The sequence below is a fragment of the Heterodontus francisci genome, chromosome 3 (genome assembly GCF_036365525.1).
Source record: "Heterodontus francisci isolate sHetFra1 chromosome 3, sHetFra1.hap1, whole genome shotgun sequence".
Lineage (NCBI taxonomy): Eukaryota > Metazoa > Chordata > Chondrichthyes > Heterodontiformes > Heterodontidae > Heterodontus > Heterodontus francisci.
Genome location: NC_090373.1, coordinates 97,862,148 through 97,880,146, shown reverse-complemented (window position 1 = coordinate 97,880,146; position 17,999 = coordinate 97,862,148). Strand labels below are relative to the sequence as shown.

The 17,999-nt window shown below is 43.7% G+C and overlaps 1 protein-coding gene across 1 annotated transcript in view; it reads left to right on the top strand.

Annotated features, from left to right (window-relative positions):
* Positions 1-13,316, top strand: part of moxd1 (monooxygenase, DBH-like 1) — a 129,148-nt gene extending 115,832 nt beyond the window's left edge. Inside the window, exons 10-12 of the mRNA XM_068018110.1 lie at positions 3,879-4,021; positions 10,821-10,989; positions 13,108-13,316. Of these exons, the coding sequence (XP_067874211.1) occupies positions 3,879-4,021; positions 10,821-10,989; positions 13,108-13,263 (468 nt within the window). The 3' untranslated portion in view covers positions 13,264-13,316. The remainder of the gene's footprint in view (positions 1-3,878; positions 4,022-10,820; positions 10,990-13,107) is intronic.
* Positions 13,317-17,999: the final 4,683 nt, after the last annotated feature.

Sequence of the window (17,999 nt, the reverse complement as noted above, 5' to 3'; positions counted from 1 at the left end):
GGGTGACGACAGAGTAACCCCAGTGAAAGCATAGCCAGTATGCAGAAGCGTAATTCAGGGCTGGGTACAAAATTATTAAAACTAGCTCAACTAATTCCAAAATTCAATGAGGAAGATGCAGAAGTATTTGTGTTTTTTCAGAAACTGGCAGGGCAGCTAAAATGGCCAGCTGAGACCTGGTCTCTTTTATTACTAAGCAAGTTAACCGGAAAAGCTCATGAGGTTTATTCCCTGTTGCCAAATGATAGTTCATCAAATTAGGAACTGACCAAAACTGCTATCCTCGTGGCATACGAATTAGTACCCGAAGCCTATCGCCAAAAGTTTAGAACCCTCAAGAAGCAAGCTAATCAAACTTATCTGGAGTTTGAGAGAAGTAAGCAGCTAACTTTGTACCAGTGGCTGAGGGCTCTTAAAATACAGCTCAGCTATGAAAATCTCCAAGAGGTAATTCTGTTAGAGGAATTTAAACACTCTTTCCCACTCTCCATAAAGATCCATGTAGAGCAGCAGTGGGTCCAGAGAGCCCGGCAATCGACTGTTCTGGTCGATGAGTTTGCTTTAATTTATAAGTTTGTCTCCAGGGGAGATCCTTTCCTCGTCACCCCCACAAATCCAAAAAGGACAAAGGGTGGGAAAGTGATAAGAGCCCAAGCAGTCCTGGGAGAGAAAAGAAAAGCAGGAGACACAGGAGGGCCCTCCTCTAGCCAAAAAGGAAGGTGCTGTGAGCAAGAGGGAGACCCAGAGACCTGTGTGCTTTCATTGTAATAAAGCAGGTCATTTAAAAGCTGACTGCTGGAAACTAAAGGGAAAACCTGTATGGTTAATCAGGGCACACCTGCTCAGTGAAGAAGAGACCTGATGGAAAGCACAGCAGAACAAGCTGTGGCTTTAACTGCAGTAAGATTGAGACCCAGGAAGTTCACAGCAGGAAAATTCAATAGGATTCCTGAAGGTTATCAGGGTTTTGTGTCTGAAGAGAAAGTAACCCCATATCCGTCGAGTGGGGCAAGCAAGCCCATTGTAATTTGCAGGGACACAGGGGCCATTAGATCCCTTTTCCTGGGAAAAGGCCTGACTTTTTCCCCCAGAGAGTGCAGTGAACGCCAGAATGGTGGTGAATGGTATTGGAGGGCAGTGTATGCCTGTACCTGTACACTAGGTACACCTGAAGTGCAACTTAGTTTCGGGACCAGTGATTGTCTCTAGTTTGCTTGTGGACGGGGTTGACCTGCTGCTAGGTAATGATCTGGTGGGTATGAAGCCCCCCCAGTAGTGAAAGAAAGACCGCAGGAGGTCAGACAGACAGGGCAGTGGCAGGAGACAGTCTCCCTGAATGTGTAGTGGATCAGGACATGATCAAACCAGCTCCCCCAGAGGAGATTGAATTAGCACTGCAGGCAGATGAGCAGGTCTGTCTGTCTTAAACTTTCTTCGGAAAAAGTTAGGAGACCCAGGGAATGAATTAAATGGATTTTCCCTAGCTGAGGCTCAGCGAGCTGACGCAGTATTGAGAGAGTTAGCATTGGCTGCCCAGTCTGAAACTGAAGCAGAGGAAGTCCCTGATTGCTACTATTTAAAGAATGAGGTATTGATAAGGAAGTGGAGTTCTCCTCAAAGACCTGAGAGCAAGGAGTGGACAGTAGTTCACCAAGCAGTGATGCCACTGAGGTACCGGAAAGAAATATTAAGAAGGGCACACAAGACTACAGTGGCTGTACATGCCGGTATACGAATGACCAAAGCTTGACTGGCCAAAACTCCACAAAGATGCGGTGCAGTACAGCGGGAATTGCCACATGTGCCAGGTTGCGGGTAAACCCCAGCCTACAGTGAAACCTGCACCCCCAAGTCCTGTGTTAGGAGGACCCTCCAGCAGAGGGCTGGTGATCTGTAAGGGATGCCCGCCAAGAACAAAAAGGGGACAGGCAGGCACAAGGCTGGCAAATCGTTGGAAAGGGAAGGGGATAAAAGGGGCCAAGAGGGCAGGTTAAAGAAGAATCCCGGATGAAAACCCCTACTCTCGGGTCAGCCAAACCTGAAAAATTTGAAAAGTTAGACCCCACATCCTCCAATTTAAATGCAGACACTAGAAGCACCCCACCAGAGTTGCTAACAGCATTTACAGGAACCTGCAGAGCCAAAGAAAGGCCTCTAGGGGACAGAGAAACCATGAGGGTGATGCCTCACCTTGTCGAAGTGCCACAGGGGGAGTGCAGAAGAGTCTGCACAAATACATGCAGGCAGGAGTGTCCCAGAGGACAAAGGGAAGATTAGCAAAGAATCCTCTCCCTGCAGTTAGAAAGGGAATCACCCATCCCCTGAAGTCAAAAGCCTTTGTATGACTCAGCAAAGCACTGAAGGAGAGTTCAGGATAGACCCGCCCACTACTGACTCTCCTGAAAAAAAAATCCAACTCGGGGCTAATTAAACCTAACCATCTCAAAGACCACAGGCAGCCATGCAAGTGGGCAAACTGAAGAAAAACTTGTTTATTGGGATGCCAAAAAGGGGCAATTAAAGCAGCACTGGCACCAAGAAAAGACAGGCTGTAATACATTTTAGGATTGATGAATGAATAGGAATGAATGAGAGAAATGCATTTTTTTTTCTGTGTCTTATATTTTCTCTCGACCCTTTTAATGAAATGCGCTTTTCTCAAAACACATTTCATTCCATTGGGTGTGGAGGTGTTATGCAGGCCTCCACCTGCCAGGAATGAGGCACATTGGTTTTGTCAAATGAACATTGCTTTTGAACTGTTGCTAGAGTGAGGAAATTACTTATTGAAGAGATCAGCCGTAGCTGGAAAAAAATTGCATACTAACAAACGGTGCTTGTGCAGACAAAGGATCATTCCCTGACACATTCAACCCAAATGGATGTTGATCACTGGACAGTGAGGGGGTGGGGAAGTGCATTCCACAGAGGCCAGGACTGGTTGGACCAGCTGGTTACATGACTAACTGGCTGTTCCAGTGTTTTTTTGAAAGTAACCAGAGAGTTTGAACAAAAAAAACTCTTTGCTCCTGGACTGAGAAGATCTCTCCAGTCTGCTCCCATCTCTCTCTCACAAGCCTCTGAATCCACTGAAGACACATGAACCCCAAGAGAGAAACATCTCCTCCAATGAACAAGGTTTAAGAAGAATACTGGGCCCCAATGAAAAGCAAGATCTACCTACAAACAAGGACTCTACAATGTGCTCGAGGAACCGTAATAAAAGCTCTTCAGATATTGCCTCAAACTTTTTCACTTTATTTTTCTTCTGCTCTTTTCTGTCTCTATTTGCATATATCACGTATGCATGCTAGTGTGGGCGCGTCCTGTATCCGTAGGCGTCAACCGAATTAGAGTTTAAGTTCAAGTTTAATAAATTTCAACCTTTCTTCTTTAAACAAAGAAAACCTGTTTGTGCTGGTTTCTTTGCCTTATAATTGGAAAGCGGTGAACAAGGATACACCAAGGGGGAGCTAAAACACGGTGTTTTAAAAATTAAACCCTGCTATGGTAAGACCAGGTGAAGGCTGAGAGGGACTCCTAGACACCTTTCTCACCTGGTCGTAACACTGCAGTCATCTAACTAAGGTCAATGAACTCAGCAAAGACTCAATAAAAAGAAACCTTTTGTTTAGTGATGCAATTGTTTCCAAAACAAGTTTATTGGGGCTTTTATTTTAGTGTCCTACAAGCTGTTAAAATCACTGATAAAGATTGCTAATGTGAAAATATTGCAATGCTGTCGAATGATGAATGTTTAAAGTGCTGCTACATGAGTGAGGTAGTGATGTAAATCTAAGTAAATAAGTGATATGCACCTGTTCAACTCACTCAAAAATGAAACAGCTGTAAACTAAAGTGTTCTTGTTCTTTTACAGGGTGGTCTAAGCACAAGAGATGAAATGTGTTTGTCATACCTACAATACTACCCAAAAATAGATCTTTCTAGATGCCAGAGTCTTCCTGAAATAGCTCCACAGTTGGAATTCATTGGAGTGAAAGAAATTTATCAACCGGTCATGTAAATATATTTCCTATCCTTCCCTGCTGTATGTATAAAGCAGATGTCTCATTATTAATGGCAATTTATGGCAAATCTTTTCTAAATGTTAAATAATTTGTGCTCATTAACAGCTTGGGTGTGATCATACTTTGTCAGGTAATAATGGAAAGCATTTAAAGCAATAAACTGGAGGAATGTCTGCATAGCAAAAACGCTTGAAGAAACAACAGTCAGCATAGATTTAGTAAGGGAAGAACATGCCTGACAAACTTCATTGACTTCTTTGTGGATGTTATAAGTAGATAATGGAGCTCCCTCGAATATAGTTTATTTTGACAGAATTACACGAGATTCCTAATTGCAGTAAAATCTGTAGGATTTCAGACAGAAGATGGCACTAGATAAGATTCTAGTTAAAAAATGTGAAACAGATTACTTGCGAGAGATGCATCAGATTGGGAGGAGGCACTTAGTGGAATACTGCTGGTGAATGTTGTTGCTTCCAACCTAGAGATAACCAGGTTGGTTGAAACCTTAGTGTAACCTTGCCAAATTTACAGATGACATTTAAGGAGGGAGAATTTAAATAGATAAAGAATGTGTTAAAGATCTACAGAAGTATTTATACCTGTTAAGCAAGTGACAAATTTAATACTGAAAAATGCGTAATATATAATGATGCTGACAGATTGGCTACCAGTTGCAAAATGGCGCAAGCCAGCAGATCATACAGGGCTGCGAAAGGGGACTTGAAACAATTGTTCTGCTGGAGGCTGAATGGAGCAATAGGGGGCTGAATTTAATGTGCTATTGAAGGAGGGGTGGGGGACAGAGAATTGCAATGCAACCATCAGCCCAGAAATCTGGCAGTGTGATGTAGGTTCCGGATTTTGTCAGTGGCAGGAAAACACAATGGCAGTAATGACCCCACAATGTTGGAGAACCTATTTTAAATTGCTGAAATACCATTTTACATGCATTAAAATATAATTAAAAGCAATTCAACAACTGTGAATGGCAGACGGCACTTCCGTGCCTCCAGATTCACGACTCCTAAAACCTGGTGGCACTGAGGCGAGAGGTCACATTGCCGCGACAGGTAGGCAGCCTTGAGCATTATTGCATGGGGGAAGAGGGGTTTTAGAGGCCATTGTGGGACGTTACTGGGGACTCTGCAAGGTGGTCCAGGGTCCTGGGGCTCTGCAAAGGGTCCAAGTGTGGAATGGGGATGGGTGGGGGGCTACAGGCAATCAGTAGAGGGATGGCAAACTGATGCACGATGGGTCTATTTGCTCATACTGCTGGAATAGATGGTGGACCATCATCAAGGTTGGGCTCTGAGCTCCATTAGCAACTCCACGAACAGAATTGTTACATCCTCAGGTGCCAAGGTAGGAGGCCAGACACATTAAGCGACGTGCGAAGGAAGCAAGAGACAACCTTATAATGACTCATTTACAGCCATCCTGGTGTTCATTCACAGAGTGAGATAAAGGCTCACCTTAATGTATGAACTTTGTCACCTGCGTCCCATTTGTAGTCCCTGTCTTGCGATCAGATGCAATGCGCACTAGTGACCATGGGAGAACATATGTTAACGAGGGCTCTTAAAACAGTGGCATGTTAATGAGGGCTGTGGTCACATTGGCATTGCCCTATTGGGGGAGGGGGAGATCACAATTAAGGCATAATAGCACATGTCTTTCAGACAATGAAGTCTAATGATTTGAACATAGGATATTTTAATTAATTACCACAAAACATATATGCTTCACCCATGAGACCCAAAGTCTGGCTAAGTAGTCTTCTTAATATGCTTATGAGTGCTCCTACATGGAATGATCCCTGCGGCAGCAGCTACTATGGAGGCAGGCTGCTGATTAGATTGCCCCTTGGCCCGTGATGACTTTGGCGGGCATCCTCTGGCTGCCTGAGGCCTGGAAGGCCCCACCTACCTGGGGCTGTCCTGGACTGAGGCAGCAATCTCCTTGGGTATCGTGACTGCTGGAGCTGGGCTCACTGGTGGAGGGGCTGAGGACCCGGTGGCCACAATCGGAGCGCCCTGAGGGGAGCTTCTCCTATCTATGAAGGCTGTCTTGAGCCTCGCTGCCCATCAGAGAAGGTTCAGGAGCTCGAGAAGCCTCTGGGCTCCTCCAAGTCATAGTCATACAGCACTGAAACAGGCCTTTCGGCCCACCGAGTCTATGCCAACCATCAACCACCCATTTATACCAATACTACATTAATTCCATATTTCCTACAACATCCCCACCTTCTCTTAATTCTCCTACCACCTCCTACTCTAGGGGCAATTTACAATAGCCAATTTACCTATCAACCTGCAAGTCTTTGGCTGTGGGAGGAAACCGGAGCACCTGGCGGAAACCCACGCGGTCTCAGGGAGAACTTGCAAACTCCACACAGGCAGGACCCAGAACCGAACCCAAGTCGCTGGAGCTGTGAGGCTGCGGTGCTAACCACTGCGCTGCCCTCATCCTGTTCCTTTTCTCGCCTTGCCACTGCTGCATTGAGCTCATGGCCAAGGTGATGGTGTGCAAGTCTGCGCGCATCTGACTCTCCATGAGGGTCTGAGACATAGCAGCAGTCAGGGTATGGATGGACTCTTCCATCGTTTGCTCATGGCTGTGCATGATCTCTGGCATCTCTGCCAGATGTTGCCTTGCCCCTCTGCAGCTTCAGCATGCCCTGTACTGTCAACACCAGAATCTCATCATTATTCTGAGGCTCAGCAAGGGCCTGGCCACCCACAGTCGTCTTACTTTCGGAGGCTTCAGCAGTTTCAGCCTCAGCCAACTGCACTCTCCAGTTTGCGACCCTGATTCTAATGCTGAGCGGGTACCCGCTGTGGTGAAAGTATCTGTGCTGGTGGAGGGTGTAACCCTAACCCTCCTCCTCAGCGATGGACAAATATCGCCCTGAGGCTGCGGATCCCTGTGAACGGTAACCTGTGAGAGATAACACAAACGTGTAGGTTAGGCTGTACAGATGTCCTGATGTCAACCATACATAATGCGGGTCTCCAACATTAATGAGGATGCCGATGACTTACGCAGGGACTCCAATTGCCCCGTCCAAGATAGCGCGGCCATCCTGGATGCCCACCAGCTCCACCGCCCCTTCCTCGGCGGAGGTGAGTAGATGCAGATCTTGGCATCCTCCACCAGTCCGGGCCATCTCCCTCCTATTATGAGCCCTCTTGTCCTGCAAGAGGGAGATCATACAGAATGGCAGACAAATCACCATGACAGTTCTACTCACGTTGCCCCTCATCCCCTACTGGGGGATCTGATGTATCAGTTGCTGACATTTGCTCTTAAGTGAGTTAAGGGAAGGTGAATGAATGTGGCCTTTGGCTGAGAGGCAGCTATGCATCCATCAGGATAAGATGAAACCCTAGCCCCTCAGCCAACACCACAGCACAGCTACTCTCCCATGTCATGCACCCTCCCACAGTCACATGCAATCCTTAAAGAGGGGAAGAGTCTGCGACACTCACCTTGGAAAAACGCAGGAGGTTGTTGACCCTCTTCCTGCACTGGTCCCAGTTACGTTGGGTGACCCCACAGCTCCTGATCTCCTCTGTGATCTCCACCTAGACTTGCTTGGTCAGGCAGTAGGACCTCTTCTTGCTATCGCGGGGGAAGAGAACCTCCTGCCTTTCTCAGCAGATTGGAGGAGAATCTGCAAGCAGACATGACTGAAGCGTGTGGTCACCCTGTGTCATGCCTCGGCCATCTACCCTCCGTGGGGCTTGTTGGGGGGGCTGGGGTACAGGAACTGTTGTGGGAGCACCTTAAGAAGCTGTAAGTGAAGGTCACCAGAGGGAGAGATGTCACATTATACATGACCAGGGAGTTGTAGATGCAGCCTGACAAGTAAGATGTGTTTAGATGTGGCTCATGCAGTTATCTATACACACACATACATGTTCTAGTTAAGTTACGATAAAATCCACATTTTCTTTGGATATTACTTGGAGCCCTGTGAGTCTTACAATAGTTCACGCAAAGGAACAAGTAATATTATAGGAACCAGTCAGAGTTGTAGGCTGCACAATGGATCCATGGTAGGAGTGAATGCAGGGCTGACAGGTCTTTAAATATGGTGCCAGCACCTGCTCCAGAGTCATCAGAGACCATAGTCAACGACTTGCCTCCTGCCCGACATGTGATTAGAGGGAACCCTGCACTTCCCCAATACTAAATGGCAGCCCACTGTGCAATCGTGGCAGGGCAGCCACCCACGTGATGAGTGGGAACAGCGCCTTTTTCTGGGTCTGCCACTGGGACCGGCGGCGGGCTCATTAAATTCAGCCGTGTTTACAGCATCATATGAGAAATGTTGGCAGCACCAATAACTCTTATCATCCCCCGCACTTCTGTTGCTGAAAGTGTTGCTGCAGGAAGGAGCTGTATTGATAAAGATACCTGACTGAGCACACAGGAGCAAGAGAACATTCAGTGACATCAGAAGAGCTGATGTACTCTTCCTTCATACAAGACATGAACCCAGTTCTTCCATTATGCCTTCACAGATAAGCTGCAAAGCAAGCAAACAGAATTTAACCCTTTCTTGAAACACTCCTTCATTCAGCCAAAGCGGTATGTCCCATTTGCAGTGGCAGACAATGCCATACATAGCACTTCACATTTCACCTTCAAATGGTAGGCAAACCACAATGCAAGCTAATGTGAAAAAGTCTGGCACAGGAAGGGAGCAGGTCAGGAGACAGGGATGTTTTTTGGCACGTTCAAACACTACCTCTTCATTAATGTGCTCTGCTTAGAGGCTAATGCAGCACACAAATAGTAGCAGAAATCAAGTTGAAATGGTGCCATAGTCCTACACATTTCACAGCAAACTGCATCAAGCATTCTACTTCCACCAAGCATCAGCATAGATACTAGAATGAGTTAATTAATTAGGAGTAGTTAATGAGTTTAAGAAAGGTATACTATGGAATTCACAGATCAGCAGTGAGGGGCAGAAGACAGACTTGGGGCAGATTTCTAGCTTATATCTGTTCCAGCCAACTGAGGTGATTCTGCAATCACTTGGCGCACATCAGCTGGATATTCAGGGACTGGAATCCTTTTTTGTCAATGAATATCCCTAGCTCTTCAGGTATATGCAAAACAATGTAGATGCAATCAATGATACCTTCCACCCATGGAAAAGCTGCTATCCGAGCTTTGCTGCCTCTTTGGAGAATGTAAAGCATCCCCCGATGCAGCCAAGGATTGCACACTGTTTTTCCATTTATGTTACCTGTTGTAGCCTGGAATGACCATGTGGCATAAAAATGAAGCACCACCATCAGAACCACACACAGTTCTATCCATGCCCTGGCACTAGTTTGAGGTTGGTGTTGCAATGGCGTATCCTTCAGCCGCACTGATAGATACATCAGAACACAAATAATAATTATGCTGAAGGCAAAGCAGAGAAAGCTCCTCCTGGCCTTGTCAGTGATATGCACATCCCATGAATGAATAAAACAACTGCAATGGCTGTGATGAAAACCAGACCTGCCAAAAATGAGACATATTAATTGCATCATATGGAATGTTGTTTTGGAAAAGACAGTTGCTTGAAGACGACAATGGGAGTGCCTCCCTGATTCAATTAGCCAGGTGCATTTTTCACCAAGAGATATTGAATGTGTAAGAGCCAGCATTCCACCTCCCGCATCCACCCCCCAACCCCCCCCCCACGCTGCCCACTGAGAATGTCTGCTAAGCTTGAGTAAATGTACAAACCTCACCGGAGAGGTTGTTCCAAATAAGGAGCTAGTCACATGACTAGCCTGCTGGCCAACTTGGAGTTGTTTAAATTGTGCTCACAGAAGAGTTTGGGAAGAGACTGAAACTCTCTTGGGAACAGGTCTCTCAAGCAAAGTACCAGGGACCCACAGAAGTAACTGAAGCCTCAATACAGAAGACCAGCAAAAGAAGATTGAAATCGTGCACTGGGCCCCAAAGAGAGCTGCAAGACTTAACTTCAATCAAAGACTTTATTTCAAACCCAAAACCAGTAACTGAACTCCAACGATTATTTAAACCCTTTCCCCTTCTTTCTCCTCCTCTGTCGCTATTCCAGCGTGTGTTTATCGTGTATGCATGCTAGCGTGGTCGCGTCGCGTATTTTTTAGTCGTTTTAACTGAATTAGAGTTTTAAGGTTAATAAACTTACACCTTTCTTGTTTAAATGTGAGAAAACCTGTCTGGTTGATTTCTTTGCCATTACAATTAGAGAGCAGTGAGCAAGGGCTCACTGAGAGGGAAGCTAAAACACGGTGTGTTAAAAATTAAACCTTGTTACGGCCAAACCAGAAAAAGAGGGAACCCCAGACCCCTTTCTCACCTGGTCATAACATGGCACAAACTTCTTAAAGGGTAAGTATGCCAAGGCATTTTGTTCGAGAGATGGCAGAATTGTATTACTATGGACAGGGTGAGATTATTATATCTGATATATAAAGGACATATATTTTGTAATTGACTAGCCTTTGACAAACGTTTTAAAATTCACCTTTAATATTTACAAGCATGACAGCAGAAATTTCTTTCCACTTTAACGCTGGTTGTTTTCATAATTACACACAAAGCTAGCATATTGATCTATTGGAAGAAAGTTTATATAGTAAATTAATAAAAAGGATCACCATGATTAACATGATCACACTTTGCATTAGTAAGAGCTATTATCCAATTGCTTCATAATACAAGTGAATAGAGTTAGAATAGAAAATGTGTATTCCACAAATTACTTTCAAATATTTATTTTCTGCATCAAGGACATGGCCATTTATCATCAAAAGCCCCAAGAAGTACAAGGATCTTTCCTTCACTGAAGCCATGAATAAATTTAGATGGTCCAGGAAGAAAGGAAGGGAATTTAACAACCTTGTACATGGGATTGAGATGAATATTAGGTGTGCTAAGCATGATCAGAGGGAATGGCAGGTATGTATTACTGACCTTGATCTTCAGGGATGTGCACCTATGTTCTGCACTGCATCTAAAGATGTTTCTAAGCAATTTTCTGGATTGTGTTATGAAACAAAATATGTTGAATATTTGTCACTTTGAATATGTTGTGCTTTTACATTTGCTGCAGGATCTTAACCAAAGTAACGGAGGTAAATACTCAAAAACCTTTTCGGACTATCACTATAGGTGTTGAGATCCAAGCTGTATGACAGATTTACAGTTTTTAAAAAAAGAGTAAACAGTTGCTCATTAACCTGCCACTGAGCACATTGGAGATGAAAGTCAATCTTATAGCAGGCACATTGCTACCAAAGCCCTTCAGTTGTTGAATAAGCCTCATATGCAGCATTGGACTGTTGCAAAGACATCCTGTCTAGCTGCTTCCACCTTAGCTAGAGGAATGTGAGTTTTGAAATGATAGCTGTAGGAATGTTTTAAGTGGACTTCATTTTTGAGAACACATGCTCAAATGTCCACGGTTCAGTGCCTACAGTGATTGGTTTGCAGAGCGGTTAATGAAATGTGTGTATTTATGCTGTACAACATGTTGCCACATAAGGAAATATTAGAGGTGGTGACCATTAGTTTAGAGAAAAACTAGGCTTTAAAGATTGTCATAAAGGAAGAATAGAGGAGTAAAGAGGCAGAGAGGTTTAGGGAATGAATTTCAGAGCTTAGAGCCTTGGGGCAGAAGGCTGGGCTGCCAGCGGTGGAGTGGTGAAAATTGGAAATGCGCAAAAAGCCATAATTGGAGAAGATAATTCGGGAGGAGATTAGAGATATAGGGAGGGACAAGGCCACGGAAGCATTTGAAAGATGAGAATTTTTAAATCAAGGCATTTCAGAACTGGTAGCCAATATAGGTCAGTGAGTACAGGGGCGACAGGTGAACTAGACTAGGTGCGAATTAGGATATGGCCAGCAGAGTTTTGGATGATCACAAGTTTACAGGGGGTACAAAGTGGAAAGCTGGCCAGGCTTTCAGCAGCAGGCAGAGATAGGGGATATCACAGTGGTGGAAGCAAGCCATCTTGGTGATAAGAGGATACAAGGTCAAATGGGACATTAAGGTTGCAAACAGTCTGGCTCTTCCTGCAACAAGAGTGATGAGTCAGTGGCTCAGGAACAGAGTTTGTGGCATGACAGAGACTGAAGACAATGACATTGGTATTCCCAATATCTGCACATCCAATACTGGATGTCCAACAAGAAGCTGGAAGGTCAATGGCTGTGGAGGGGTCGAGAGAGATGGTGTGAGGTAGAGTTGTTGCTAGTGTATGTGTGGAACCTGATGATATGCTTTTGGATGATATAAGATTGGAACAGAGCCAACCAATACAACAGCCCAGCTCTGATATGAAAGAGGATAGCATATTGGTGGGGAAAGTGAAGAAAATGTGAGTTACTGATTGTATATGTTGCACTTTCATGTAATTTAGATCATATTCCTGTACTATTGAGTTATTTGACTTTAGGTATAGTAAACAATATAAAATGAATGCTAGTTTTACACTAAGCAGTTCACATTGAAAACAAAACTATAACCAGTAGCTTCTTGCATTAATTGCAGAATACCTCTGCAATCCATTGTTTTTCCCTATTGAATTCTCGAGGAGAAAACTACAACTTTGCAATTACTCCATAATCCTGAATTGATCTGTGATTGAGATTGGATTGGCATTGTTTATATATTCTCTCAATACAAGAGTAAAAGCATCACAATGATGATGGATGATCCTATGATCCTATGACAAGGTATGAATGCTGATACTTCAATTCCAAAGGTTGCCAGCTCTAGTCAAGAGTGACTGCCTCCATTGAACTATTATGCACACCCTAAAACTTTTACTGTCCTTGCAGCAGGGGACCTGGACTATGGCTAATTGAAGTAATCCTGCTTAATCATGGTATCAATGCCAAGGCGCAGCTCATCACCTGATGCTGGATGCCCTTGACCTGTAATATTGTTGCAGCTACTTCATGGACCTCATAGTCATACTTGCATTCTATCTTATGCTCCAGATATTCCTGGTAAGACCACAAAAATATTAGCCATAATCAGAGATTTGAAAAAGTCCTTTTTTAATATAGGTACATGGAATACCAATATTACCACCGCCATTAAAGCCTTGGAAACCAAAAGCGGAAACAGAACCAGTCACCTGTCGGACAACTTGGCAGTACTCAGATCCACTCCCTGTACTTTTGTCATTAACCTTATATGTTGTTCTTACTGATGGAATGTAATTTGTTTGTATAAACTGAAATGTATTATATACACATTTTAATTTTTAAACCAACTTTTCATGCTGAAAATGAATTTGCACTATCAAATCACTTTCAACTTTTCAAGATAATGTTTTTCAATAAAACAAATTCACAATATGCTGAAAGCTTTTTTGCACAATCATTTCAATTCAACTCTTAAAACCTATAAAACATTGCCTTCCATCTATTCTAATTAAAAATGACAGTATAGCCCCTTAGGAAACAAAAGTCCTGCCAGATGTTCTCAATAGTAGGCTTTTTCCTCCTGGAAAGGATGACCTCACTATCATGTGTTTCACAGCTGTAATTTAAACTTTCCCTGACAAACAAAATTAAATACATGTTTGTGAGCCAGCATTTCCTGGAATATTTTTAATATAGCATATAGTTAATACAAGATTGTGAGAAAAGATCACTCCAGGATGCTTGAGGTGCACTCTGACGGGCTACATGGAAGAGGGGAGGTGGGGGAATAGTCCCTGTTCCCATGAAAATTAAAAAATGTAACATTAGGTGTTTGGGCCTCTCCAATTTAATTTCTCCATTATAATTGATAGTGCAGAGACAAACTATGGAGAAAAATATTCAATTTTTGTCACCAAGTTACTTAGCTTTTATAAACTGGTGAGGTACATCTGGGGGCTTGTGCCAAAGTTAGGAGAGCTGTCCCACAGACTAGTCAAGCATAATAATCATACTCACCGAATCATACCTTACAATGTCCTGTCCCATTCATCAGGACAGACCCAGCAGAGGTGGCGGCACAGTGCTATACAGTCGGGAGGGAGTTGCCCTGGGAGTCAACATCGACTCTGAACCCCATGAAGTCTCATGGCGGCAGGTCACACATGGGCAACGAAACCTCCTGCCATTTACCACATACCACCTCCTCCTCAGCTGATGAATCAGTACTCCTCCATGTTGAACACGACTTGGAGGAAGCACTAAGGGCGGCAAGGGTGCAGAATGTACTCTGGGTGGGGGACTTCAATGTCCATCACCAAGAGCGGCTCAGTAAACACCACCACTAACCGAGCTAGCCGAGTCCTAAAGGACATAGCTGCTAGACTGGGTCTGTAGCAGGTGATGAGGGAACCAAGAGGAAAAAACATACTTGATCTTGCCCTCACCAATCTGCCTGCCACAGATGCATCTATCCATGACAGTATTGGTAGGAGTGACCACTGCACAGTGGTGGTGGAGAACAAGCCATAAGGTCAGAAGTGGGGATGTTCACTGCTGATTGCACCATGTTCAGCACCACTCGCGACTCCTCAGATACTGAAGCAGTCAGTGTAGAAATGCAGCTAGACCTGGACAATATCCAGACTTGGGCTGATAAGTGGCAAGTATCATTTGCGCCACACACGTGCCAGGCAATGGCCATCTCCAACAAGAGAGAATCTAACCATCTCCCCTTGACATTCAATGGCATTACCAACACTGAATCCCCCACTATCAACATCCTAGGGGCTACCATTGACCAGAAACTGAACTGGAGTAGCCATACAAATACCGTGGCTACAAAAGCAGATCAGAGGCTAGGAATCCTGTGGCGAGTAACTCACCTCCTGACTCCCTAAATCCTGTCCACCATCTGCAAGGCACAACTCAGGAGTGTGATGGAATACTCTCCACTTGCCTGGATGGGTGCAGCTCCAACAACATTCAAGAAGCTCGACACCATCCAGGACAAAGCAGCCCACTTGAATGTTTGTGGAAGGGGTGCCATTCACCCCCTCCACCACCGACGTACTGTGGCAGCAGTGTGTACCAACTACAAGATGCACCGCAGCAATGCACCAAGGCTCCTTAGACAGCACCTTCCAAACCCGCAACCTCTACCACCTCGAAGGATAAGGGCAACAGATGCATGGGAACACCACCACCTGCAAGTTCCCCTCTAAGCCTCACACCATCCTGACTTGGAACTATATCGCCATTCCTTCACGGTCGCTGGGTCAAAATCCTGGAACTCCCTTCCTAACAGCACTGTGGGTGTACCTACCCCACATGGACTGCAGGGGTTCAAGAAGGCAGCTCACCGCCATCTTTCAAGGGCAATTACAGATGGGCAATAAATGCTGGCCTAGCCAGCGATGCCCACATCACATGAATGAATATTAGAAAAAGCTTCCTCAAATGACTTCTACCACTGAAAATTGGCTGTTTCTCTTTGATCTTGCCTGAAGAATGTCAGAAAGTCTGTCCAGCTGATGTACTTGAATCAGATGGTTGTAAGTAAAGAAACCTCACATGCGTCACCAGGCAATTAACTGATATCACAATCCATTCAGTGCTTTAAAAACACCTGCAGATCACCTGAGGTGGCCTTCTAAATGCATTTATTTATGTTCATATGATTGGCCATGCACTGTGTGATTGCTTCCTTTAGTCTCAGATTGATTTTTAAATGACATTTATAACACCAGAGTTTTGGAGGTGCAAGATGAACATAAAAGATTCCATGGCACTATTCGAAGAAGATCGGAGTTCTTCTGTTGACCGTGCCAATATTCATTCAACTGAAGCATACCGGGACTGACTATTTGTGGTTTCAAAATCCCAACATGAATGTGGGGTTGAACTCACTCATGAATGTCAGTGCTGACCCTGCAGAGTTTTGAAACAAAACAGTACTGTTTAGTGTGTCCTTAGGTGTAGGTCTTGGTTGCCCAAAGAGGCTGCAAACCTAGTGGATCAACCTGCCACTCTTGTTAAAGTAGTAGGTTTTTTTTTTAAAGTGAAAAAAAAAGACAACTGCTCAATTGCTCAGCTGACCATGGTGGTGGAAAGCTAAGCCATACATCCCAGGAAGATGTAATGCACTCAGTATGAATGGCTAGTTGGACTAGGTACTTAAAAGATTCTGGAAATGCACCCCAGTAATGAGCCAGTAGCTTCAAAGGGGTCAGTGGTGGGGAAGGAAAAATGCTCATTTGCTTAATTAAAAAAAAATGAAAATGAAAAAGCTACTCGTGAGTATCTTTAAGTTTGTGAGTGCATGTGTGAAATAAAATGCAACTGGATGTTCTTTACAAGGGCTAAACAAATTTAGGTTACTACATTCACATGGATGAAAAGGTAAAGTATATCTGTAATAATATATAATTTGTGTGTGTATCAATAGTTAAATTTCATTATAAACATATAACTTAAAATTATTAGCAGTTAGTTGAAAATGTTATTATGAACCTATTACTGACTAACGGAATTTTTCCCATTTGAGGAAAGCATTATAATGACAGGTTTGTTAAACTTTGGAATGTCACAGGGTTCCAGAGATCACAAAAGGACAATAAGTGAGTTACTATGTTGATCACTTTAAACTAACCATATTAATACAAAGTAAAACAAATTATATGTGGGGAAAGATAAAGTACATATCAATTCAAATACAAAAAACTGATCCGTTTATAATCTCCCACTTCTGATTCTTTGAGCATTTGGGAATATTTTGTTCAAAGTGACGCAAGATTAAAATAAGCAAACATAGGAAATTAGATAACACAAAACATCGATCACACAAGAGACCCATTAAACTCTAAAACCCAATGGAAAACATTGCACCTTTAATAACACTGAAGAGCAGGGTTTCTGTGGTGTTCACAAAATGCAATCACATCATTAGGCTCATCAGGAAACATTTTCAGACCAAGAAAAACAAGAATCTTAGATCAACTTGTTTGTTACCAACATATCACTAAATGTGCCTGCATTTGAAAAATATATATTTCAATTGGATAAAAAACTAGTGTAGCAATTCACACTTGATCATAAAGTCAAATTAAAACCAATAGTTGGATTGTACAAATGCATATTCAGAGTATGTCACTTAGACACATTGCGTGCATCGCAGTTTCCATTCCTCAAAAGGATATGCACTTGCCACACAGTAGGAATATAACTGGCATGTCTGAGCATGGATATGAAAATGTCATTATGTTGCAGATACGCAGTAACATGTACAAACTCTTACTCCTACATCATACAAGCTCCAGGAACTATATTATTCCAGTTCATTTTGGCTGCAATTTAAATTAAAACATTACTTAAAACTGATCCCCTCAAATCTATATCCCAGCAGCAACAAATGGATGGGATTGTAGTATGTAGATAACGCACTCATTTGGATGACAAAACTCCTACTGGGTAAGTAATTACTTTTCCTTTTCATATCCTCCAAGTAACAGAGCATACCAAAGAACAAAGAAAATTTCAGCACAGGAACAGGCCCTTCGGCCCTCCAAGCCTGCGCCGATCCAGATCCTCTATCTAAACCTGTCGCCTATTTTCTAAGGGTCTGTATCTCTTTGCTTCCTGTCCATTCATGTATCTGTCTAGATACATCTTAAAAGACGCTATCGTGCCCGCGTCTACCACCTCCGCTGGCAACGCGTTCCAGGCACCCACCACCCTCTGCGTAAAGAACTTTCCACGCATATCCCCCCTAAACTTCTCCCCTCTCACTTTGAACTCGTGACCCCTAGTAATTGAATCCCCCACTCTGGGAAAAAGCTTCTTGCTATCCACCCTGTCTATACCTCTCATTATTTTGTACACCTCAATCAGGTTCCCCCTCAACCTCAGTCTTTCTAATGAAAATAATCCTAATCTACTCAACCTCTCTTCATAGCCAGCGCCCTCCATACCAGGCAACATCCTGGTGAACCTCCTCTGCACCCTCTCCAAAGCATCTACATCCTTTTGGTAAT